The 27188-nt window shown below is 36.5% G+C and overlaps 1 protein-coding gene across 1 annotated transcript in view; it reads left to right on the forward strand.

Moving 5' to 3' along the window:
- IQCM (IQ motif containing M) overlaps nucleotides 1-27188 on the forward strand; it is a 308548-nt gene that overhangs the window by 64240 nt on the left and 217120 nt on the right. The window contains exons 5-6 of the mRNA XM_043463691.1: nucleotides 6395-6409; nucleotides 25774-25792. Of these exons, the coding sequence (XP_043319626.1) occupies nucleotides 6395-6409; nucleotides 25774-25792 (34 nt within the window). The remainder of the gene's footprint in view (nucleotides 1-6394; nucleotides 6410-25773; nucleotides 25793-27188) is intronic.

Raw genomic sequence — 27188 nt, forward strand, 5'->3', positions numbered from 1 at the left:
GTAAATGCTGTTCTGTTAAGATGTATGTTTCAGTGGCTTGTTTTACGTTAATTCATTATATAACATGATCAGAAATGTGGGGTATTAGGTAACAGAAGTTAAAGAAAATGTTGCTATGGCTGTAAGGAATGTCTTGGCTCTTCCAAAACTTACCTGCAAGGTGTGCTTAGCACTACAAGTTTCATGCTGAGAAGTAAAAGGTAATACTATAGGAATTTGGAAGAGTGGAATATATGTACAGCTTTAATAATAAGGATTTGGTTTTACCCATGGTAAGAGAACATATGGATTATAGAGGAAAAGAAATGATTTATGTAGGAAATTTACCAGTTTAAAAACTTTTGCCTTTACTTGAGTTAACCCAAGACCCAGGTTAGTCTAGCATAGTGGTACCTGATAAAAGAGTAGTTAATATGGCAATTTAACCAATGAGTTGAGAATTTCAGGTAAACTTTAAAACTAGAAAAGCTAAATGGAACTAATTTGAAAAGCTACCGTTTTTAGTATATTAGATGGAGTTGTGATCCAAGGAAGAAGAAGAATAATTTAGGGACACTCATTAATAATAAATCTGATCATTTAATATCTTTCAGCGTGTCTTTCTAAAGAGAGTTGAGTATTTCCTTAAGAATTGTTTCTTCTGAAATTGGTAAAGATAAAGGTCTCTTGACATTCTAACATTCCATGGTTAATGAAGACATGTCCTGCTTAATGAGGAAGGTCAACACCTTTTGAAATTAAAAGTACTTCAGTGACAGCTTGGGACACACAGACCCTTAATATCATCAATCCACCAGAGGCTGCCTTGTCTTTATTTATAGCTGACTTATGGGGATAATGTGTTTCCTACCCCCTGGAGCTAGCTTCATTTCACAAACGTTAGAAGTAGCTGACCCATGAGGCTCTAAAGGACAGAAAGGAAAACAGAATCAGTCAGGAAATCAGGTAGGAGATTGTTAGCAATGCAGAGAAGGCGCTAGGACTAATTAGTATAAATTGTCTGACTGTTTGTAAGACTCTGGGAAAGTTTCTGCTCCAAACAAATAGAGTCCTGTGACAGGAGTTGTATGTGAATTACTTCTAATTCCCCAGAAGATGCCTTAGAAAACACTAACTTTTAAGGATGAACCATAATATTTTCAGGTGGACCATAAAAATATTGGCCCAGCAAAAGAAATTCTTTATAAAATACATGAAGAAATATGATAGAATCTTATAAATGTCTATTTTTCCCCCCAAATTTCTCCATGTTTAACTTGCAAAGGAAAACAAAATTGAATACTTCTGCATATTCAAATTTAGGTTTAAGGAAGTGAAGTTATTCAATGTACCTTTGAATCCTAACTTCAAAGATTAATTATACATTACTCTTATGACAACAATGATAAACATGAGTGTATTCTAAATATTAATTTTCCATCAAGGAAATTTATTTATTATGTATTTATCTATTGGAGCTAATTTTTTACTTGATAATATTTGGTACATTTGAAGGTATGACAACTGCATTTCTGTAAATGCGTTCTATATTTTAAACAAATGAGCCTCAACTTCTTCCCCTAGTTTTGTGATAAGTGGGAGTTTCTTATGTGTTACATGACTATTTGTACTTAGGTTATTCTAATTAATAACAGAATGAGGATATTATAAAATAATGATAGAATCCCTCATGTCATTTCACATTTGTGTTAACTCTAGCATTTTATCTTAATGTTTGTAAAATATTTTGCTTAGTGGATGAATTTTAGTCTGCTTCTATCAGAATCTTTCATTAATAGAGAATCATTGAAAAATGCAATTAATAGTTCTAATTTTGAGATTTGTGTAAAAATATTTAGCCAGGGACTAGTTTTAAGGAAGCAAATCAAACTACAACTATGTACCTTGGCCCCGTTCTTGGTAGCATATAAATAAAATTCTAGAATTTCAAATGGAGTTAGGCAAATCTGCCTGCATACTCAAACCTCTCATATTTTCCATTGACAATATGATTTTGTCATATAAGGGATATCTCAGTTCTTTGGTCAACTGTGTAATCGTGAACCACATGAGTGACAACTAGACTAACAGAGCCTATAAATCCCTCATTGATTTACTAATTTATTGAGCACCTACTCTATGCCAACTATAAAACTCAAAATAGGACAGTCACAGACTTTCCTTTTTGACCATACTTTTTTGATGGGCAGAATGTTTTTAAATCCTAAAAATTTTTGTAACATTTCTAAAATTTTTGAACTAGCAATTCCAATTCACAATTGAATTGGATTTTGAACAGTCCAATTGTTCAAATTAGATTCAAATTGGTCTAGAATTTCTAGGCCAAAATAATGATGTGCATCTTTGTACATTTATAAGGAAATGCATTAGTTGTATATTGTCAAATATAAGAAATAAGCTAAAAAGTTCATGTACATTTATGTACACCTAAGCATAAGTGTGGAGTGTATTACACATGCTAATCATGACAAATGGAGTTGGTGATAGATAGTAATATGGTGTTTACTTAGTTCGCTAAATCCCACTGCCTTGATTTAAATCCTGACTCCACCCATTTCTAACTGGAGTAATCTGAACTGTAGCCTATCTAACCCCTAATCTTTTAGTTTCTTCCTTTATAAAATGGGTATAATAGTAGTAAATATCCAGAGGCTTGTTTTGAGTATTAAATGTAAGACACGTAAAAAGTTAGAATAGTGCTCAACTCATAGGAAGAATTTAAAGCTTTGCAATTATTACTCACACTACTAGGGTAGTGAATTAGGGGTAATTTTTGTTTTCTTACTTATGCTTATTTCCATTTTCCAAAGTTTCTGCGTGGTACCCATTTTTTGATTCAGCTGACTTGGTCGAAGCTCTCCAAGTCATAATAGGAAAACATGTTACTTAACATCTTTGAAAAATGGAAGAAACAGATGTGATGTGTATTGTTTTCTAATTTTTATTAGAGTTTTTCTTTTAGAAAGCAAAAGTTACATATTATCCTTGCTCAGAGGCAGCAAAATTTGGTATTACTTTGTCTTTATTCAATAGTGAATGTTTATAGAGGGCCTGCTGTGTGCTCCTTACTCTGCAGTGAGGGCACCAAGGATAGGTAGTCAGAGTCTCTGTTGATAGGAGAGAAGTGGTTTTCTCTCTGATTAGCATCTAATCTTGCAACATTATTCTAGAGTTTGTATTACAAAATAAGGGCTAGTCAATCACTCAAAGCTCTCGCTTCATGTTTTGGAAACAGAAAGCTGGACTCCTTTTCTGCCTTCCCCATCATCAACCTTGGCCTGCATTTACGACCCAAGACCGCCTCTTCCTTGGGGCAGCTGAAAGAGCATGGTGAGTCTCACTGCCTAAGTGCAGTAGCAGCTTGGTGATTCTTCATTGTTCAGTATTCATTTAAAAAGCAGACTCAAACAGCTAGTATTGAACAGTCATTTCTTTTGTATCTCATTTCAAATAATGTATCACAAGATAGAGATTTCAGAAACAACTAGTACTAACTAATGTTCGGCTCCTTTATTCAAACTTTAGAGATTGGATTTTTTTAATGTGTGTAAATATTGAAAGTTATAGAAAATTATAAGGATACATTCTTAGAATTTTAAATGTTTCTCTGTAGTTGAGTTATTGTTGTTTACCAAAATATGTATTAATATTTCTTCAAAAGAAAACATAGATGAACCTCTAAAAGTCCCTTAAGTGTGACTGAACAACTGTTTGGAACTTGGTCAGCTGTGTGATAACTTGGGGGCTATTGATTCAAAGAAAGCTGTTTTGTAGTTTTCCCTCTTTTTAACTTGTTACTCATGTCTTGAGCTTCAGGCTGTCATTAAGAGAAGACTTTTCTTGTAAGAGTGGGGCTTTGATTGATGTTGGAATAAGTTTTTTGAAATTTGCAGAATAAGCTCCTTCTTGGGTTCTCAAGGTGCTCTTGTTTAAAATTTGCCTTATTCAACAATAATTTTACTAGCCTTTATTTGTTTGGATTACTTTAGAAAGAATTTAAACATCAACTGGAGGTTCATCAAATGCATTTTTGTTAATCCAACTAGTGTTTACCCAAACTATTAGTATTTGTGAATATAATATCAGAATCTTGAACACATATAATAGGCCTGTTTAAAATTTTTGGTTTTATTTGTCCATAGCTTAAATTCTTTTAAGGCTTGATTAGATAATTTGAAGCCTTAGAGTTATAGAATAATGTATAGGTCTCCATTGAGTCTAGAATTAAGTATATATGTGAAGAGGTAAATGCTGTCAAAAATTCCCCATATGGTATAGGATCCAGTGGGTGAAATAGTTTTAATAGATAATGATCCTGAAATTTGATAACCCTGAAAGCTTCTCCATAGTGGAAGTTCTACTAATTGTGTGACGTCTAGGGTTTATTCAGGGCGTCCCTGGTATTTCAGGTGGTAAAGAATCTGCCTACAATGCTGGAGACCTGGCCTTGATTCCTGGGTCAGGAAGATGGACTGGAGAAGGGATAGGCTACCCACTCCAGTATTCTTAGGCTTTCCTGGTGACTCAGCTGGTAAAGAAGTTGCCTGCAATGAGGGATTCCTGGGTTCGATCCTTGGGTTTGGAAGATCCCCTGGAGAAGGGAACCACTACCCACTCCAGTATTCTGGTCTGGATAATCCCATGGATTCTATAGTCCATGGGGTTGCGAAGAGTTGGACATGACTGAGTGACTTTCACTTTACTTTAGCGTTTATTCAGAATCATCCTAAGGGTTGATGAAAGCCTCTGTTTTCAAATACCATCCACCTCAGGTAAATCACACGTCTCTTTCCATTTTGTAGGGAGCGTATCAGTCCACTGAAGGGTTCAGTAATTCTCATGGCTCTAATCTGAAATTAGAAATGTGAATCTTCTTTCTCTGTATGTGTAGATCTTACTATACAGGGGCTTGACCACTGTTCGTTTAGTGCTAAAGAAAAGATGGAAGACTTTTCTTCTAAAATATTTGTTGAGAGAATCCCAGTTACTAGCTATAGATTATTGTGAAATTCTGACTAGAGGGTTGGCAGAATGGGCAGATCCCTACATGATGTGATTTGAGATTTGCTAAAGATTCTATCTGGGCAAAAATGTTCTGCTGAAATATCTAAAATATTTATCAATACTAATGGAACTATAGCTTCTTGGAAGCTAAAGAATTCCTATACTTATCACAGTGACTGGCACATATTGGGAATTGATAAACATTTGTTAAATGAATGAATAAGTGAAGATAAAAGGAGAAGCTACTCGAATGGAATGTTCTTCTATATATCTCTATGTTTCTGTTTCTACGCAGTAGGCTAAAACTTGATAACTGATAAAAGGAAAAAGAACTTGGGAAAATATAATAACAACAGCAGTGAATATAAACATGCAAAAGGATAGCACTGGACACAGTACTTTTACAGTTCTTGTTTAATCAGAATTACATGGAGACTGCACAGATACCATAAAAATAAGTAGAATGTTATATAGTGTTTTTCACATGTTTTAAAAGCGAATTGTTGGGTAGATTATTAGTTTCACAATCCAAGTCTCTCAATACCCATAAACATCATGGGAAATTTAAAGGTTGAACTGGCGAAAAGGGTAAAAATTGCAATAAAAATCATTATTTCCAAATGCTGCAGGGTAGCTCTTTTTTTCCCCTTAAATTGAAATGTATTTTTAATCCAGTAAGAATGGGAATTTCATCCCTGTTTTGTTGTATGTGAATTTTTAATTTAATTTTGTTTTGTTTTAAGCTAAACTGCTCTTTTATAATTGCAACATTAAAAAAAAATAAGGGCAGAAATATCTGAAGCCCTGTGGTCATAAACTTATTTTATGTAAGCTGTTAGCAAAATATGGAAAATGTTGATTTTCTTTTTGAATAACTGAGGTATGGTCCTGGCTTTGTGTCTTGGATGAAAAAATAATGAATATATTTTTAAGCTTGTCAATTTTTTAGTTCATTTTGAGGCTATAGTCTAAACATTTGCACAACAAAGCTTTTCCTCCACATATTATTGTAACTCTAGTAAGTTATAGCTTCACTGAACCTCTGAAAACAGCCACTGAGATCTGTTTAATAACAGAATGTTGCTTAAATTGTGAAAGAATGTAGAACTTGTGGTTTCTCTGGGGTGTATGGTAATTTACTGGGCTCTTAAAGTTGCCCAGTTAATTTTTTTTTAGGATAAAAAAATTATTCTTAAAGGAAAAAGGAAAGGAAATTAAGGCAAATAGGAATTAAGGCAAACATAGGAATTAAGGCAAAGTCATGATTTCAATCCATCTGACTTATAAAATGTATCATACATAATAGTAGTATTATTTATATATATATAAAAGTATGTACCTTGTACCACCAAAGTCTTGCACTTTAAAGCCGTATAGCACAGTGATTAAGAGTGAGGTCATTGGAGTTACTGCAGTTACTCTAATGAGGTTAGAATTCTGACTCTCCCAGTTTCTAGCTGGAAAACCTCATCCAAGTTAATAATTCTGTGACTCAGCTTCTTCATTGTTTAAATGGGGTATAACAATACCTACCCAGAGTTTTTTAGATAATGCTTGTAAAATATATAACATACATCCTAGTGCTTAATAAATAGAGTAGTAATTCTTAGCTGCAATTCCCTAGATAAAATGTTCGTAGGCCTGGAGATCACTTTTTGAATTTTTTCTCAGCTATAATCATTCTCTTGGCAATTTTATTCAATCCATAGGTTTAACTATCATTTATATGCAGATGACTCCAGATCTATATCTCCAGCCTGGTCATTCTCTTCAACTCCAGCTCACATTCAAATGCTTAATCAGCATTTCTGCCTAGGTTGTTATTAGGCATTTTCAACTTAACATCTCCAACTCAGTAACTGTGTACATGTTGTTTTCTGCCGGAAAGCTCTTGACATCACAGCATCACTCCATTACTGATTCTTATGGCGGTGGTTCAGTTGCTAAGTTGTGTCTGACTCTTGTGACCCCATGGAGCCCATCAGGTTCCTCTGTCCATGGGATTTCCCAGGCAAGATTATTGGAGTGGGTTGCCATTTCCTTCTCCAGGGGATCTTCCCAATCCAGGGATTGAACCCATGTCTCCTGCATTGCAAGCAGATTCTTTACCACTGAGCCACCATTCTGGGCTTTGTCCAAATGCTTTCTGATCAGTGGGGCATCCCTGACCAGCCTATTGTAGTAGCAGCTGTGCCTCCCAGCCCCATCTACCAGTCCTGCTTTATTTTGATCTCTAACACTTAAGGCATTAGGACATTTTACTACTATTTTACTTCTCTGGTTTTGTCTGTTTCTCCTGCTAGAAGGTAATCTCCATGAATGCAGGTAGTTAGTCATAATTAACTATTTATTAAAGCCTATGGACCCAGAATCATTCCTGGAACATAGAAAGTGCTCATTATATTTTGTTGGATGAATGAAGATACTGCTATTATATTTTCTAAAAGAGTGGCATCAATTTTCATATTTTTTCTATTCAGTGAGAAATTTATCTAATTTATTAGAATAATATTTTCACCAACAGAGCTCAAATATGCTGTTTTCATTTTCAATAAAAAATTTACAGCTGAAAAAAATTACAGCCTTGTGTGTGTATGTGTTTTGAGTATGTGGTGAACAACTATGTAAGGAAAAGCTTCTGGATACAGGTCACTGGAAAATACAAGTTAAATATGATAAGAAATAATTTAAAAATCTTGGTTGGACTGCCAGGAAAGGGCAAAAATGATAAAACCAGAAAATATCAGAAAGCCTGATTCCATAGAGGTTTAATATTTCTTAGAGTAATTAACAGACTGGTTCCATATAGGAAAAGGAGTACATCAAGGCTGTATATTGTCACCCTGCTTATTTAACTTCTATGCAGAGTACATCATGAGAAACGCTGGGCTGGAAGAAGCACAAGCTGGAATCAAGATTGCCGGAAGAAATATCATTAACCTCAGATATGCAGATGACACCACCCATATGGCAGAAAGTGAAGAAGAACTAAGGAGCCTCTTGATGAAAGTGAAAGAGGAGAGTGAAAAAGTTGGCTTAAAGCTCAACATTCAGAAAACTAAGATCATGGCATCTGGTCCCATCACTTCATGGCAAGTAGATGCAGAAACAGTGGAAACAGTGGCGGACTTTATTTTCTTGGGCTCCAAAATCACTGCAGATGGTGATTGCAGCCATGAAATTAAGATGCTTACTCTTTGCAAGAAAAGATATGACCAACCTAGATAGCATATTAAAAAGCAGAGACATTGCTTTGTCAACAAAGGTCCATCTAGTCAAGGCTATGGTTTTTCCAGTGGTCATGTATGGATGTGATAGTTGGACTATAAAGAAAGCTGAGCGCTGAAGAATTGATGCTTTTGAACTGTGGTGTTGGAGAAGACTCTTGAAAGTCCCTTGGACTGCAAGGAGATCCAACCAGTCCATCCTAAAGGAGATCAGTCCTGGGTGTTCATTGGAAGGACTGATGTTGAGGCTGAAACTCCATTACTTTGGCCACCTGATGCGAAGAGCTGACTGATTTGAAAAGACCCTGATGCTGGGAAAGATTTGAGGCCAGGAGGAGAAGGGGATGACAGAGGATGAGATGGTTAGATGGCATCACCGATTCAATGGACATGAGTTTGAGTAAACTCTGGGAGTTGGTGATGGGTAGGGAGGCCTGGTGTGCTGCAGTCCATGGGGTCACAAAGAGTAGGACACGACTGACTGACTGAACAGAGCTGAATTTGTTTTTAGGACTTATACTTATTCCTGGTGGTCTACAGCTTTCCTAATTAACAAAATAACAAAACAAAACAAAGAACAGCATCAGTTTTCTCTACCTGTCTATCAACAATTGTATGTGCCTGTGTTTGTTGTCCAGCCTCAGGTATCTAGAATTAGATTAATAGAAATCCTTGTTTCATGATGCATATCTTCACTTGTCCATGAACTGCCTTCTGATTTACTTTTTGTCTTATTTAGTATTATAATGAACACAAACAAAATCATCCCACAGCCAAAGGACTGTAGTATTGGCGGCAACTGTCATCTGCTTGTGTGCCTCTTACAAATCCTATTCCTTTGCTTCCACCCCAGATTTGGAGGAATTCTCTTAAATTCTTGCTACTAATCCTTTGTTAGTTTTGTTGTGACTAATTTTTTCACTTTATTTAAGGTGTCTTTGATAAACAAATAATATTGATTTAAATAGAGTAAGGAGGAAAAATGTCATCTTCTCTGGGGTAATAACAGGGCTGTGAAGCACTTTAGGTTTGCTCTGCCTCCATTTTGAATTTTATACTATCATTGTCCATTATTTCAATTTTGTCTTTTTTTAAACTTTAATCTCACAAACCATACTGTAGTTGTTATTAATTATTAAAGCTAATGTTTGTTTAGGTTTACTTGATTCTACATAGATTAAGATTTAATAAAACCTTAGAAATTTTTAGAAAGAATACTGATGGATGTGAAATACCATTCTATTTAGGCCTTTTAGAATGGTCTCAGCAGTATTTTATAGTTTTTTGCATTTTGAAAAAGATGTATTTTTAGGCATTTTGATGTTTTTGATGCTGTTTTATATGGTATTTAAATTTTTATTTCACCACCACCCTCTTTTCTGGAATATAGAAATACAGTTCATCTTTCTGTGTGGACCTTATGTCCCTGTGACATTTTTAAAATTGTCTTACTACTTCTAGTAGTTTATCTGGTTTATACGCTGATCATTTTAGACTTTGTATATACACAATCACCTTGTCCACAAATGATGACTGTTTTTGTTCTTTCTGTCCCATTTTAGAGCTTTTACTTATTTTTTTTCTTGCTTTATTGTGTTGGTTAACACCCCCCTGTACTACATAAAACAGAAGTGATGAGAAGCTTTCTTGTCTCATCCCCTGTCTCAAAAGGAAGTATTATATACTTTAGCATTAAGTATAATGTATATATAATGTTCGTTATACACTCTCCTTATTATACTAAAATTTCCTAGGTTGCTAAGAGTTTTTATCATGAATTGATGTTGAACTTTATCAACTAATTTTCTTTTTATCTCTTAAGATGATTGTATGATTTCTCTCATTTGTTTTTTTTAATGTAGTGAATTAACTCATTGGTTTTCAGATGTCAAACTAATGTTTAACCCTGGAATAAACCTAATACAAATTCAATTTGGTAATATTCTTTTGAGAGATTTTGAATTTTATTGAAGAGAGAAATGGCATATTATTTTTCTTGTTTGTAATGATCTTGTCAGGATTTGGTATTGAGGTGATGACATTATACAATAAGTTGGAAACCGTTTCCTCTTTTTTTCTGTGTCTGGAAGAATTTGTGTAAGACTGCTATATTTTTCTTAAATGTTGGGAGAAACTCACTAGTAAAGCCACTTGACCTGGACATTTCTTTATATGGATAAAATGTCTTTATGGAGCTATTTTCGTCTTCTTTCAGTTTTAATAAGTTATGTTTGTAAGGATATGTCTGAATTGTCAAGAGTATTGCCATAAAGTTGTCCATAATAATATTTTTGCTGATGTATTCTTTTTAATTTTTGGTATTAATTATTTAGGCACACATATGATCTCTCTCTGTCCTTCCGTTCCTCACTCTTTCTTTTCGGTCAGTTTTGCTAAAAGTCAGTCCACTTTATTTATTTATTTTTAAAAATTTGAACCAACTTTTTAGCCATACAAATTTTCTCTATAGTGCATTATTATTTCATGAATTATAATTAATTGATATATTTTCCTGATCATGTTGGTCAACTCTGATGAAAAACCTTCATTGAGGCTCTTCCTAACAATGAACACTTTCTAAATTCTGTTATATATGATGTGTGTATGTATTTAGTTGCTAAGTTGTGTCCTCTTTGTGACCCAGTGGACTGTAGCCCACCAGGCTCCTCTGTCCATGGGATTTTCCTGGCAAGAATACTGGAGTGGGTTGCCATTTCCTCTTCCAGGGAATCTCCAGTCATGGGTTGAACTCATGTCTCCTGTATCTCCAGCCTTGCAGATGGATTCTTTATTGCTGAGCCACTGGGATTATATATGGTATTATTATCTAATTAGTCTTCTCTCAGTCTTCTCTCAGTAAAATGAATGATTTTTCTTTGAGGACATCAGTCCCCCTTTAAAAATAGCCAATAGAAAGTGATAGACATATGAGATCTCAAAAAATGCTTTATAAATAGTTTTTGTTCCCCTGTGAAGATAGCTTAAGATAAAACCCTTGCCATTAGACTCGTATTAAGATCAATAGCAAATTTTTAGTTTCTTTGTCTTTTTGTTATAAATATAGATATAATCAGTCATATTAAAGAACATTTGGAGAAAAGAAAAACTTCTCCATTAGTGCTTCTACCCTTCCCATAGTTAACAACTTGGTTTATTTCCTTCCAATTGTATTCCCTTAGCATCTTTTTAAAACCTAGGATTCTTTACCAACTGAGCTATCAGGGAAGCCCATTATTTATTTTAGTTAAGTCTGATAGTTGCCTTTCATTAATTGGATGTAAATATCCATTTCATTTTTTCCCCCAATGATTATCAGAGAATTCTCTTCCATGTACATGTGTAGCCTTCTTCGTCTTCCTGCCACTCTAGGGCTTATTCAGTGTACTAGTTAGCTTGGGTTGCCATGAGAAAATACTATGGACTGCATGGCTTAAACAACATATGTTTATTCACAGTTCCGGACACTGGAAATCTGAGATCAAGGTGCCAGCATGGTTGGATACTGATGGGAGACTTCTTCCTTATTGGCAGGCAGCAGCCTTGTAGCTGTTTTTTTTCACCTGGCCTTTTCTCAGACCATACATTCAAAGAGAAAGAGGTCTCTGGTCTGTTTCTAGCCCCTAATCCCATTATGAGGACCCCACACTCATGATCTCATCTGAACCTAATCATCTCCCAAAGGAGCCATCTCCAAATACTGTCACGTTGATGGACAGGGTTTCAACATGCAAGTTTTGTGGGGACACAGTTCAGTTCACAGCACTCAGTCTCAGCAGAGGAAAAGAACATGTTCTCTTTTCCTGCCTTCTGACACTGTGTGAAGGCAGCTGAAGGGAGGGATGGAATCTCATCTCATTTTGGAAGCAGAAGACAGATTTTTTTTTTTTAAGTAGCAAAATCTAAAATAGTAAAATCTCTAAATAGATTGTTTTATGCAGAATGCCACTGTATCACAGCAGGTGGGGTGAGAAGTAGTTGGTGCTTGCCTTGTGTATACTTACCTATTTAACTGAAGTATAGTTAATTTACAATGTTGTGTTACTTCCAAGTGATTCAGTTATAAGTACACACACACACACACACACATTATATATGTTGTTGTTCAGTTGCTCAGTTGTATCTGACTCTTTGCAACCCCACAGACTGCAGAACACCAGACTTTTCTGTCCTTCACCATCTTGCAGAGTTTGCTCAAATTCACGTCCACTCATTTGGTGATGCCATCCAACTGTCTCATCCTTCTCCTCCTGCCCCTCAATCTTTATTTATATAGATATATATATTTTTCAGATTCTTTTCCATTATAGGTTATTATAAGATATTGAGTATATCTCCCTGTGAAAGTGAAAGAGGAGAGTGAAAAAGTTGGCTTAAAGCTCAACATTCAGAAAACTAAGATCATGGCATCTGGTCCTATCACTTCATGGCAAATAGATGGGGAAACTTTATTTTTGGGGGCTCCAAAATCACTGCAGATGGTGGCTGTAGCCATGAAATTAAAAGATGCTTACTCCTTGGAAGGAAAGTTATGACCAACCTAGACAGCATATTAAAAAGCAGAGACATTACTTTGCCAACAAAAGTCTGTCTAGTCAAGGCTATGGTTTTTCCAGTAGTCATGTATGGATGTGAGAGCTGGACTATAAAGAAAGCTGAGTGCTGAAGAAGTGATGCTTTTAAACTGTGGTGTTGGAGAAGACTCTTGAGAGTCCCTTGGACTGCAAGGAGATCCAATCAGTCCATCCTAAAGGAGATCAGTCCTGGGTGTTCATTGGAAGGACTGATGTTGAAGCTGAAACTCCATTACTTTGGCCACCTGATGTGAAGACCTGACTATTTTGAAAAAACCCTGATGCTGGGAAAGATTGAGGGCAGGAGGAGAAGGGGATGACAGAGGATAAGATGGCTGGATGGCATTACCGACTCAATGGACATGAGTTTGAGTAAACTCCGGGAGTTGGTGATGGGCAGGGAGGCCTGGCTTGCTGCGGTCCATGGGGTCGCAAAGAGTCTGACACGACTGAGTGACTGAACTGAACTGAAGTCTGTATTTCAAGGCAAAACAGAATGATTTGATATAAGATGAGCTTATAAATTGGGTATTTTGTGGTACATATAATGTTATAAACTTCCCTGGATTCCCTGGTGGCTCAGAGGGTAAAGTATCTGCCTGCAATGTGGGAGACCTGGGTTTGATCCCTGGGTTGGGAAGCTCTTCCTAGAGAAGGAAATGGCAGCCCCCTCCAGTACTCTTGCCTGGAAAATTCCATGGATAGAGGAGCCTGGTAGGCTACAGCCCATGGGATCGCAAAGAGTCGGACATGACTGAGCAACTTCACTGATTCAATGTTATAAACTAAAGACTCATGTAAATTTACATGATTTTTTGAGTGTTTTACTTCAGTTGATCCCATATAGCCTAAATTGGTTTCTTACAACTGTACATATTTTTTTTATCTTAATCATGCTCTTTATTGTTACTAGTTTTTTTTTCCCATTTATTTTTATTAGTTGGAGGCTAATTACTTTACAATATTGTAGTGGTTTTTGTCATACATTGACATGAATCAGCCATGGATTTACATGTGTTCCTCTTCTCGATCCCCCCTCCCACCTCCCTCTCCACCCAATTCCTCTGGGTCTTCCCAGTGCACCAGGCCCGAGCACTTGTCTCATGCACCCAGCCTGGGCTGGTGATCTGTTTCACCCTAGATAATATACATGTTTTGATGCTGTTCTCTCTGAACATCCCGCCCTCGCCTTCTCCCACAGAGTCCAAAATTCTGTTCTGTACATCTGTGTCTCTTTTTCTGTTTTGCATATAGGGTTATCGTTACCATCTTTCTAAATTCCATATATATGCGTTAGTATACTGTTGGCATCTGGCTTACTTTATCTTTCTGGCTTACTTCACTCTGTATAATGGGCTCCAGTTTCATCCATCTCATTAGAACTGATTCAAATGAATTCTTTTTAATGGCTGAGTAATATTCCATGGTGTATATGTACCATAGCTTCCTTATCCATTCATCTGCTGATGGGCATCTAGGTTGCTTCCATGTCCTGGCTATTATAAACAGTGCTGCAATGAACATTGTGGTGCACGTGTCTCTTTCAGATCTGGTTTGTACATATTTTTAAAAATTACATTTTCAGTCAGTTTCGTCAGTTTATCAATAATGTTACCGTACCTGATACAATTTTAGATTATTAGCCTTTATGTTCCATTATAAATTGATTTGTTTTGCTTTTTCAGTATGTAAAAATATAATAAGAAAGAGAGCTGTTGTGTATGATTCCCCACTGCTCACATTAATAGACATTTCATAAAAACACAAGTGTTTTATTGTCTGAAAACATATCTTGCCTCATCTTCTTTAGGAAAATGTGAGAAATATTTTTGACGTACCAAATTCTATGCAGCAGAATTTTTTCATGTTGGAGGATGGATGCTATGATATTAAAAGTGTTCAGCATATTTATAAAAGATACTTTGGGGTGTAAATACTATTTTGATCCATTATAAGAGTACTTGTGTCTTGAATCCAGGTATTTTTCAGTTCCCCATACACTCTGTCAGGATTGAAAAAAAAAAAAAAACAAAAGAACAAACAAGCTTTAGTTAATTTTAGGCCAGTTTTTAAAATTTCAAGAGAGATTGGATATATAGTTGATAAATATTGATGATGAGTGGAAGATGTATTCCTTAGTGAATTACAAGAGATTTCTTATTCAAACTCAATCTTAAAATATAGTTTATTCAAATCTGAAATTTCTTATTCAACATAATCTTGAAATTGATTTGCAATGTAAAAATTACAGGTAGGCAATTCATTTGTATATCCAAAGTAAGACTGAGAGACTATCTTTAGGCCAGTGATGTACCTTAGAAGTAAAATGTGAGATTCTTAGAATTAAAAATTCTTTAGTAGCCACATTGAATCAGTAAAGAGAAGCAGATGAAATAAATTTTAAATACACTTTTTATTTAACCTAAAACATATGTCAAGTTATGCAGTGGTAAAGAATCTGCCTGCCAATGCTGGAGATACAAGAGATGCGGGTTCGATCCTTGGGTTGGGGAGATCCCCTGGAGCAGGAAATGGCAACCTGCTCCAGTATTCTTGCCTGGAGAATTCCATGGGCAGAGGAGCACACACAAAACATATAATAAAATATATCATTTCAATTTGTAATCACTATGAAAAATTATTAACGTGTTTAACATCCTTTTTTTTTTTTTTTCTTACTGAAGTCTTTGAATTCTGGTGTTTTTAACACAGAGCACATCTCACTTCATGTTGGCTATGTTTCACATGCGCGTGGCCACATGTTACCGTGGTGAGAACACAGCCTTGGGTTTGGGGCTGCTCCAGACCTTGGTCACTCACTTCTTTGATAATGCTTGGCACATAGTGAATGGACAGTAAGTGTTTAAAAAAAGAAGAAAAGGAAGCAAGGAAAAGTAATAGGACAGTTTGTAGTAAGATAGAACTCTGTGTACTCACTCACCACTTGGAAATCCTTGGTTAGGATATTTACTGTTTCTAACCTCAGAGTCCTTTTGTAGGAATGAGATATGTGTATCTGCCTTTCAAAATTATTGTGAAAGTGTTGAGGTAACATAAACAGAGCACCTTGCTTGTTCTCTTCCATACCATTTCTTCTCTGAAATCTGTATTAAGTCATGTATTACATGGTAATCTATTTGTATCTACTTCTATTAGATCAGGTTAATTATCACAGCAAACATAGTATGTTTTTTTCAGTTATATGTGAATGGAAAGGAAGGAAGGTAGAGAGTAGGAGGTTCTTGGCATCGAATGTGTAGCCAAGGACAATTAAACGTTCAATTGCTTAGCATGCTGTGGAATTAATTGGCTGTGATCTTAATTATAAATACTTAATTTATGAAACAGCCTTTAAACACGGAAGTCTGCATTTAGATATATGAGTAATTTTGGTAACTAAGTTTCAGCCTGATAGCCAATTTAAAACGTTAATGGCACAGTCACTTCAGATCTTCTCAACTCCCTTCTGCTCAGGTCTGACTCAGTGCTCAGGCACTTGCAAAAGAAATAGAAGGGCTCATAAATGTGCACGTACAATGTAACACACAGATGGAAATGTACAGAAAACATTATATATATATGTTATCTGGCTGGCTTCATGGGTGTTCAGCTTTTCCATCATGAAGGACTCCATCCTCAGAAGGGAATCAGTGCTTGGGGTTTAATGGTCTGTGGTTGTCATAGTGAAATTCTTAATAATTTTATCTTTAAATTTGTGGTTTGTGAGTAGTCTGATAGGATAATGAAATATGCACTGGGGGTTTGGTGCCTTGGTTCCCAGTCGGTTCCACCTCCTGTTCTCTTCTCCATCTACAAGGATGAGGTCTTGACCACCCACTTCCAGGTTCCAGCCCAGGTGTGGGTCTGCATGCAGGATCAAAGAAGGTCCCATGGGCGCATGCCGTCAGCACACCTATGTGGGTCTGCACTTGCCCAGCCAATGTCCTCATGCTCAAGGGACACAACTTTAAATAGCAAATTAAACCGTACCATGACAGAGAGACTGCTAAATAAATGAAAACCTGGTATGATATGATGAAGAATTTTATGGAGTTGCACAGTTAACCATGCGTAAGCACTAAAATGAAAACAAAAGTGTTAGTTGCTCAGTTGTGTCCAACCCTTTGCAACCCTTTGGACTGTAGACTGCCAGGCTGCTCTGTCCATGGAATTCTCCAGGCAAGAATGGAGTTGGTAACCATTCCCTTCTCCAGGGTCTCTTCCTGACCCAGGGATCAAACCCAGGTCTCCTGCATTGCATGCAGGTTCTTTTACTGCCTGAGCCTCCAGGGAGGCAAGGTCCATGTAAACACTAAACGGCCCATAAAACAGGACACCGTTAGGACCTATTATCACCCTGACCCTCACCCTTGCCACTAAGAACACTTATTCACCCCTGAGAGTTAGCCACTAGTTAAGTTTTATGTTAACAGTGTCTGTGCTTTTCTCTCCAGTTCTGTCATCCAGAGTGATGGTGAATTATTTGTACATATTTTTAAAATGTATGTAAGTTAAATTGTACTGCATGCATTTTCTGTGCCTTATCTCTTTGGCTCAACATTGCTTGTAAAATTTGTACATGCTGCTACAATACTGCTTGCTTTCCACTGCTGTACAGAATGCTCTTTATAAATATATGAAGTTTTTAGGTTATTCTTGATGGACCTGAGTTGTTTTCCCTTTGGACTGTTGTGAACCATATGTATATATTTCCTGGTGTACATGTGTAAACTTGCACTAGGGTTTATACCAAGGAGATAATTTTCTGATTTATGGATTGTGTATACCTTAAACTTCTCAATAATGCCAAAGTATATTAAAAGAGTCAGACATGATGGAGTGACTGAACAATATTAAAAGAGTGGTGCTAATTCACATTTACACTTGCAGAGAACAAATATTCCCATTGCTCACAACCTCTTCAGGTCTTGAAATTGTTAAATGCATAAATTTGCAACCATTAGTTGGGATTCAGTGTTTTAAAAATTGTTTAATTTGCATTTTTCTAATTTTTGATGATTGAGCATTCTTAACATATGCTTCTTGGACATGTGGGTTTCTTCTTTAAAAATTCTTGTTCTGTTGGCTTTTTTTCTAATTTTCTTTTGAGTTGACTATTTTTTATTATTAAGTTGTAAAAAAAAAAAAAAAACCTCTTTGTAAAATGTTGTAAACTGTACCCTTGTCAGTTGCATGTGTTGAAAAAGTTCTCCAGCTTCATGGCTTGTCTTTATGTACTCTTCTATGGTGTTTTCTGATAAGTGGAAATGGAAAATTACCAGTGTTTCCTTTATGACTGTTTTTTTTTTAATCTTGTCTTAAAAACATGAAATTCTTTGTCACCTGAAGGTCATTGAATTAACATCCATTACTAGCTTCTAAATTATTTATTGCTTTCATGTATTTACTTAGGTTTTTAAGCATAATGGAGGTGATTTTTGTGCAAGGTGTGAGAGAAAGATCAAGTTATAATCCCTCCCCATTCTCCCCAACATCTCTGTCATAGAGACACTCAATTTTTCTAGAAATATTTACTAATAAGCCCCTTCTTTACCTGTTGTCTTATGGGCCACCATAAGACACTTAAGACACTTAGCCATATACTACATGTATGTATATATAGGTATGTTTCTATGCTCTCTTTCTGTTCCATCAGTCAGATTTTTGGGTTTGAAAGAGTACTACACTTTCCTAATTACCCAGTTTTTTCCTGATATAAAGTATGTCCTTCAATTTATAACATCCTAATTTTGTTTTAGTAATTTCTTCTAAACTATGTCCTTAATATATTTTGTTCTATTGTTTGTTGTTTTTTTCTTCCTTTGCCTATTTTCTATGTCTATCATTTTCTTTTATTTCATTAAAAATCTTTCTTTACCCTGTTGATTTTCATGTCGTGCACTTCTGTCAGTCCTGTTTTTATTGTCCAATAGTCAGTCTTCATTTCTTTCTTCTAAAAAATTCAGTTGAACAAACATAAAACAAAAGCATTCACCCATTTCTTCCACCCTCTATCCCCTGCCTGTGGCCACCATCAATCTGTTCTTTGTATGTATAAGCTTAGTATTTGTGTGTATAAATGATATATATATATATATGTACACATATATTCCACATATAAGGGAGATCATACATTATTTATCTTTCTCTGTCTGACTAATTTCACTTAACATAATGCCATTGAGGATATATGTCTTTATTTATGCAAATGATTTTATTTTTTTCTTCAGCTCAAGTGGTTATTTCTGTTGTCTGACCATATCTTTGTTCAGCTTTAGTGTTCCTTCAGGGCGTTATTTTAATAGAAACAATTACCCTTTTTTGCCCTCCAGAGGCCATAGGCGAATTGTCAGAATGTGTAGGTCAGAATGCGTACACTGTTTGTGGCACTAGTTTCCATCCTTTTTTTCCACCTGCAAGCATTTTTCTTGTGGTAGTCATCCATCATAATTTTTTTAGCACGTTTTCCATTTTATTTGTTTCTACAGTGTTTTCTGTATACTTTTTATACTAGTCCCTCCTGTTTTTCATTACTCACTTTGTGGTGAGTTGTTCCTAGACCAGCCACTTGTAGGTGGCTTGGAGCTTTATATATCTTAGTGGTCAGAGCAGAGTTCCACGTTAATGGGAATCACCTTTAATGACACAGGTCCCTGTTTGTACACAAGAGCTTCCCTACTGGCTCAGATGGTAAGGAATCTGCTTCCAATGCAGGAGACCCAGATTCAATCCCTGGGTCAGGAAGATCCCCTGGAGAAAGAAATGGCTACCCGCTCCAGTATTCTTGCCTGGAGAATCCACGGACAGAGGAGCCTGGCGGGATACAGTCCGTGGAGTTGCCAAGAGTCGGACATGACTGAGTGACTAACACTTCCTTTAGTTTTTACATCCCCCCAGTCATTTTATCTCCGCTCTGAAGGACCGCTCATATTGCTGACTCTCTCTCCTTAGCCCCTTAACAACAAGGGGCCTAACAACAACAAGCCCCTTAACAATAACAAATCACACTGATTTGTGTGATTCCTCAGTCAGCCTCATTTCTCGACTTCTTGAGACCTTGTAAAAGTATAGTGCTTTTGCTGTTACAGAGTCTCAGTACTGTTTTTCCAAAGGGGTTTGTTCCTCAGGCAGAGGAGCTATTTTAGGGAGTTCTTCCCTGCATTGTCTGACATCTGCAAGCATGGGCATCTCTAACTTTCCCTTCCTCCACTCTCATTTAACTTCAACTTATATTTGGAAGCTCTTTCTTGTATATTGTGCGTCTAAATTGTGGATGATGTCTCATTTCACCTAAGGAGTTTGCTTTTCTGATTTTTTCTTTTTTATTCTTATTTTTGGACTAGTTCTAAGATAAGAAGGGGAAAAGTCTGTATTTTCACCCCAAAATTTACAAATGAGAAGGCACATAATATTTTGAGTAACTAAAGCAAATGCCAAGAAGCAAGCCTCTGAAGAATTCATAGTTCATACATTAATGTCTAACACAAATCTCTTATCATTGCCTAATTTTTATGTTAAATGATAGTCATAATTTCTTCAAAAGTTACTGATAAGACATAAAATTAAAAATAGCATTTTAATAAGGTGTATTAGTTTGTTATGGCTGCCATAACAAATCTCCACAAAGTGAGTGGTTGAAAACAACAGGCATTTAGTCTCTCTCAGTTCTGGACCCTAGAAATTCAAACCTAAAGTGTAGGCAGGGCCATGCTCCTTCTGAAGCCACTGGGGTGGGGCAACATTTTCTTTCTTTCTGTTCCAGCTTGTTATACTCCAGGCATTCTTTGGCTTGTGGTAGCATGATCCAGTCGCTGCTTCTGACTTCACATAGCTCTCTTCTTCTGTGTCTGTGTGTCTGTCCTTTTCTTATAAGGACATGAGTCACACTGGATTTAAGGGCCCACTCTGGGCTTCCATAGTGGCTTAGACAGTAAAGAATACACCTGCAGTGCAGGAGACCCAAGTTTGATCCCTGGGTCAGGAAGATACCCTGGAGTAGGCAATGGCAACTCACTTCAGTATTCTGCCTTGGAGAATCCCATGGACAGAGGAGCCTGGCATGCTATAGTCAGTGGGGTTGTAAAGAGGCAGACATGACTGAGTGATGGTGTTTTTTTCCTAGTCCAGTATGCCATCATCTTAATTTAACTAATTATATCTGCAATGACCCTGTTTCCAAAAAGATGACATTTTGAGGTGTTGGAGTTTAGGACTTCAACATATTTTTGGCAGACACAATTTAACTCATAACATGTGCTGTAGTATCTTTTGGTAGAGAATGGATTAGCTGATTATCCTAACTCACAATTTTTTTTAATAGATAAATAATATTTTTGTGAAGCACCTCTAAAGTATTCCTAAAATACACATTGTGATTTTTATAGCAGCTATATTGAACCATTGAGACATACTGATTTCCTTGTTTTAGTGTTATGTTTAGTCTTGTATCTTTGTTAAACTGGGAAAAAGATGTTTGGAGACCTGCCAATGATTATTATATCAGGAAATAGAAATATAGGCCAGTGCTACTTAGTTCTGTACTTACAGACAGAGAAGTAGAACTTAGTTTAGGATGACTTCCAACTGGTAAATGCTCCCAGGCTGCAGGCAGAAGGAGGTGTATACATCCTCTTGAATGAAAGGAGATTAAATTAATTTTTAGGGGCATTGAGAGTCAAGAGGTTCATGTTATCTAAGCATATAAGGAAACAGTACGGAAGGTGCAAAACCAGCTGAGAAGACAGACAGTAGTAACAGGCTCATTCAGATACATGTGTTGGAATGATCAGATTCAAATGTTAGAACCATTATTCTTAACTGTGTTTAAAGAAATAAGAGGAAAATAATTTTAAAGAATAGGGAATTATAAAAAGTGGCATAAATTTGAAATTAAGACAACAGAACTTCTAGAAAATAAAGGCATATTGACTATATCGGCATGCTTGGTAACATATTGGATATAGCAGAAGAGATAACCAGTGAAGTGACAGGTAAGGTTAAAAGAAATTATCTAATATTCAGCACAGAAAGACAAGTAGCAAATACTTGAAGCGAAGGCAAGAATGATACTAGGGAAATACTGTGGAGACATCTAACAGCCATATGCTCCGTCCAGAGGGAGAATGCCCCATCTAAGGTAAATGGCAGGGGAAAAACCTAAAGAGTTTTTGTTTGTTTGGCTGGGCTGCAAAGCTTGCAGCACCCAGGCTCCTAGTTCCCTGACCAGGGATTGGACCTGTGCCCTTGTCATGGAAGCAGAGTCCCAAACACTGTACCACCAGAGAAGTCCTAAAGAGTTTTTGTTAATATGTACTTTTTCTTATCTAGAATCACTGACATAATTATGTGACTTTCAAACTGGCAGATGGTTAAAAATAGCATTAAATATAGTATGTAACACAAATGAGGGCAAGAGGAGCAAGGAAAGGAACATGTGGTAAAATAGAAAATGACAATGAGAAGGTAAATACAAGTAAAAACTTACTATTACTTATATTCACTTATAATTGCTATCATATACATTGAGCAAAAATGAACAAAATCCTCCAGGTAAAAGTCAAAGAATTTTAGGGTATAAGGGGAAAATATTAACTAGGTAATGTATTTGAGACACATTTAAAATATAGAATATAAAAAGTTAAAGGTTTTTCAGCTCTCTTTTGACTTGTGTTTACATAGTATGTATATATATGTCTACCCTTTATCAATGTGTGCGTGCTAAGTCACTTCAGTTGTGTCTGACTCTTTGTGACCCTATGGACTGTAAGCCCTCCAGGCTCCTCTATCTATGGGATTCTTCAGGCAAGAATACTGGAGTGGGTTGCCATGCCTTCCTCTAGGGAATCTTCCTGACCCAAAGATCGAACCCATGTCTCTTCTGTCTCCTGCATTGGCAGGTGGGTTCTTTACCATTAGCACCACCTGGGAAGCCCTATTTTATCAATACTAAGACTATAAAATGTATTTTGTTGTTTTTCAGTTGTTAAGTCATGTCCGACTCTTTGTGACCCCATGGACTGTAGCACACTAGACTTCTCTGTCCTCCACTGTCTCTCAGAGTTTGCTCCAATTCATGTTCATTGAGTTGGTGATGGTATGTAACTGTTCTCTGCCTCCCCATTTTCATTTTGCTTTTCAGTCTTTCCCAACATCAAGGTCTTTTCCAATGAGTGCTGTTTGTATCAAGTGGAAAAAGTATTGGAGCTTTAGCATCAGTCCTTCCAAGAATATTCAGGGTTGATTTCTTTTAAGATTGACTCGTTTGATCTCTTTGACATCAATGGGACTCTCAGCACCACAATTCAGAAACACAGTCTCTCAGCACCACAATTCAAAAACATCAGTTCTTCAGTGCTCAGCTTTCTTTATGGTCCAACTCTCACATCTGTACATGACTACTGGAAAAATCATGGCTTTTACTACACAGATTTTGTCAGCCAAGTCATGTCTCTGCTTTTTAATTTGCTGTCTAGTTTAGTCATGGCTTTCCTTCCAAGGAGCAAGGGTCTTTTAATTTCATGGCTGCAGTCATTATCTGCAGTGATTTTGGAGCCCAAGAAAATAAATTCTGTCACTGTTTCCACTTTTCCCCTTCTCTTTGCCATGAAGTGATAGTACCATATGCCATGATCTTAGTCTTTTGAATGTTGAGTTTCAAGCCAGGTGTTTCATTCTCCTCTTTCACCCTCATCAAGAGGCTGTTTAGTTCATCTTCACTTTCTGCCATTAGAGTGGTATCATCTGCATATCTGAGGTCCTTGCTATTTCTCCTAGTAGTCTTGATTCCAGTTTGTAATTCATCCAGCCAAGCATTTCCCATAATGTAGTCTGCATATAAGTTAAATAAGCAGGGTGATAAAATGCAGCCTAGTCATATTCCTTTCCTAGTTTTAAACCAGTCAGTTGTTCCATGTCCAGTTATAACTGTTGCCTCTTAAACCACATATGGGTTTCTTAGGAGACAAGTAAGGTAGTCTGGTACTCTCATCTTCTAAAGAATTTTCCATGGTTTGTTGTGATCCACACAGTCAAAGGCTTTAGCATAGTCAATGAAGCAGAAGTAGATGTTTTTATGGAGTTTCTTTTCTTTGTCCGTGATCCAACACATGTTGACAATTTGATCTCTGGTTCCTCTGCCTTTTCTAAATCCAGCTTGTACATCTGAAAGTTCTCAGTTCACAGACTGCTAAAGCCTAGCTCGAAGGATTTAGAACATAATCTTGCTAGCATGTGAAATGAGCAAAATTGTATGAAGTCTGGACATTCTTTGGCATTGCCTTTCTTTGGGATTGGAATGAAAACTGACATTTTCTAGTCCTGTGGCCACTGCTGAGTTTTCCAAATTTGCTGACATATTGAGGGAGCACTTTAAGAACATTGTGTTTTAGGATTTGAAATAGCTCAGCTGGAATTCCATCACTTCCATTACCTTTGTTCATAGCGATGCTTCAGAACACGCCAGGATGTTTGGCTCTATGTGAGATACACCATTGTGGTTATCCATGTCACTAAGATCTTTTTTTAAATATAGTTCTTCTGTATATTCTTGCCACCTCTTCTTAATCTCTTCTGTTAGGTCCTTACCTTTTCTATCCTTGTCATGCCCATCCTTGCATAAAATATCCCCCTGATATCCTCACGTTTTTTGAAGAGATCTCTAGTCTTTCCCATTGTATTATTTTCCTTTATTTCATTGCATTGTTCATTTAAGAAGATCTTATCTCTCCTAGCTATTCTCTGGAACTTTGCATTCAATTGGGTATATCTTTCCCTTTTTTCCCTTACCTGTCACTTCTCTTCTTTCCTCAGCAATTTGTAAAGCCTCCTCAGACAACCACTTTGCCTTTTTGCATTTCTCTTCCTTTGGAATGGTTTTTGTCACTGCCTCCTGTAGAATGTTATGAACTTTCATCTATAGTTTTTCAAGCACTCTGTCTACCAGATCTAATCTCTTGAATCTATTTGTCACCTCTGCTGTATAGTCACAAGTGATTTGATTTAGGTCATACCTGAATGGCCTAGTGATTTTCCCTACTTTCCTCAAGTTAAGCCTGAATTTTGTAATAAGGAGTTCATGATCTGAGCCACAGTCAGCTCCAGGTCCTGTGTTTTCTGACTGTATAGAGCTTTTCCATCTTTGAATGCAAAGAACATTATCTGATTTTGGTATTGACTATCTGGTTATGTCCACGTAGACAGTCATATCTTGGGTTGTTAGAAAAGGGTGTTTGCTTTTACCTGCATGTTCTGTTGACACAATTCTCTTAGTCTTTGCCATACTTCATTTTGTATTCCAAGGTCAAATTTGCCTATTATTGCAGGTATCTCTTGACTTCCTACTTTTATATTCTAATCCTCTATGATGAAAAGGACATCTTATTTTGATGTTCCTTCTAAAAGGTATGTAGGTCTTAATAGAACTGGTCAACTTTAGCTTGCTCAGCATTAGTGGTTGGGGCATAGACTTGAATTACTGTTTGGTTGAATGATTTGCCTTGGAAATGGTTATTCTGACATTTATAAGGTTGTACCTGGCTCTTGTAGATTATGAGGGCTACTCCATTATTCTAATGGATTCTTGCCCACAGTAGCAGACATAATGGTCATCTGAATTAAAATGGCCCATTCCTATCCATTTTAGTTTATTGATTTGTAAGGTGTTGATGTTCAATCTTGCCATATCCTGCTTGACTTTGTCCAATTTACCTTGATTCATGGACCTAACATTTCAGGTTCCTATGCAATATCGTTCTTTAGACTTTACTTTTACCACCAGACACATCTGCAAATGAGCATCACTTCTGCTTTGGCCCAGCCATTTCATTCTTTCTGGAACTGTAAGTGATTGCCCTCCACTCTTCCCCAGTACCATATGGGAAACCTTCTGACCTGGGGAGCTCATCTCCTGGTGTCATATCTCTTTGCCTTTTCATACTGTTCACTGGGTTCTCATGGCAAGAATACTGAAGCAGGTTGACATTTCCTCTTCCAGTGGACCACAGTTTGTCAGAACTCTTCACTATGACCTGTTCGACTTGAGTGGCCCTACATGACATGGCTCATAGTTTCCCTGAGTTCTACAAGTCTCTTCGCCAGACAAGAATGCTCCTTGTGCAGGAATTGAATATCTAATGTCTTTAATGTCTACTTGCATTGGCAGCCTGGTTCTTTACCACTAGTGCCACCTGGAAAGCCCTTGTAATTATAAAAGAAAGTAAAAAGAAAAGGCAAGCACTTATCCATAGGCTACTAATTCCTATTGAGTAATATCTTTGAACATATACCCCTCTAGAGCAGGTACTATGTTATGTGTGAGTTCTGCTAGATAACTGACACATTTATTATTCCTAATTAAGAAAAATACTTGATATGTTTTATCTAATATATATGGCAAAGGATGACACAGATTTTATGGACCAGAAAACATGTTTGTATCCTTTAATACATTTTTTTTTAATCTATCCTAAGTCTGAGGAATACTATTTATTACTGTGTCCTAACTCACAGGGAAACCAAAGTCAGTCATTCTTCAAATTTAATATCCTGGAACAATATTCTAGTGTTCTAAAATGTACTTTAAACCAATGAGAATCTCTGTTGTATTAATATTTGGATGACTGAATTTTGAAGGAGTTCCAAATTTTCCTGTACAGTCCATGAGATGGGTTTTATAGTTGAGATAGATGAAGGCAATAACTGTTGAGATCACAGAACATCCCTTCTTTGCTAAAGGGAGAAAAGGATACTTTTTGTCATTCCTGACTGCTTTGCAAAAGGTAAAATGTTTCATTGCTTTTAAGTTGGAACTAATTTATAGCAAATATTCAAAGATTCCTTTCAATTACACACCTATGGGTATGAAAATGGATTTCCTATTTTATGGCCCTTCATTTTTATCAGTTTATGCTAAGCTGTGTCCACTGGGAAATATAGTGTATATAAAGGATGTGTCTTTGAAGCATTTCATGCAGATGTATCTTTTAAACATGAGGTATTGAAACTATGCTTGCAAAATACGCTATAATTCTATTGCTTAAAAACAAATAAAAGCCAAGGTGGTTGGACTTGAAGGTTTACTGAGGCCTAGCAGTTCTTCAAAGTGCCGTTTATTAAATGTCAGAGTAATTACTTGTACCATTAGTCCCATAAAATAACGATTTGTGAGAGTGTTTTCTGAAAGTATTTTTTCCCTCTTCCTTTCTGTTTGGGGTACTTCTTCTTGTATATACACTGTAAGCTAAACTTTGTCCATAAACAACCGAGTCTTACGGTTGGTGCATTTCCTTACAGTAACTGTGAATTTTCAGAACACAAAAAGCAAGATCTTATTCTTTAAAAGTTTCCCCTCCCCCTGCTTTTAAAGGCAATTTTCCAACTAGATTTATAA

This window comes from Cervus canadensis, chromosome 1, assembly GCF_019320065.1.
Source record: "Cervus canadensis isolate Bull #8, Minnesota chromosome 1, ASM1932006v1, whole genome shotgun sequence".
In the NCBI taxonomy this organism is placed as follows: domain Eukaryota; kingdom Metazoa; phylum Chordata; class Mammalia; order Artiodactyla; family Cervidae; genus Cervus; species Cervus canadensis.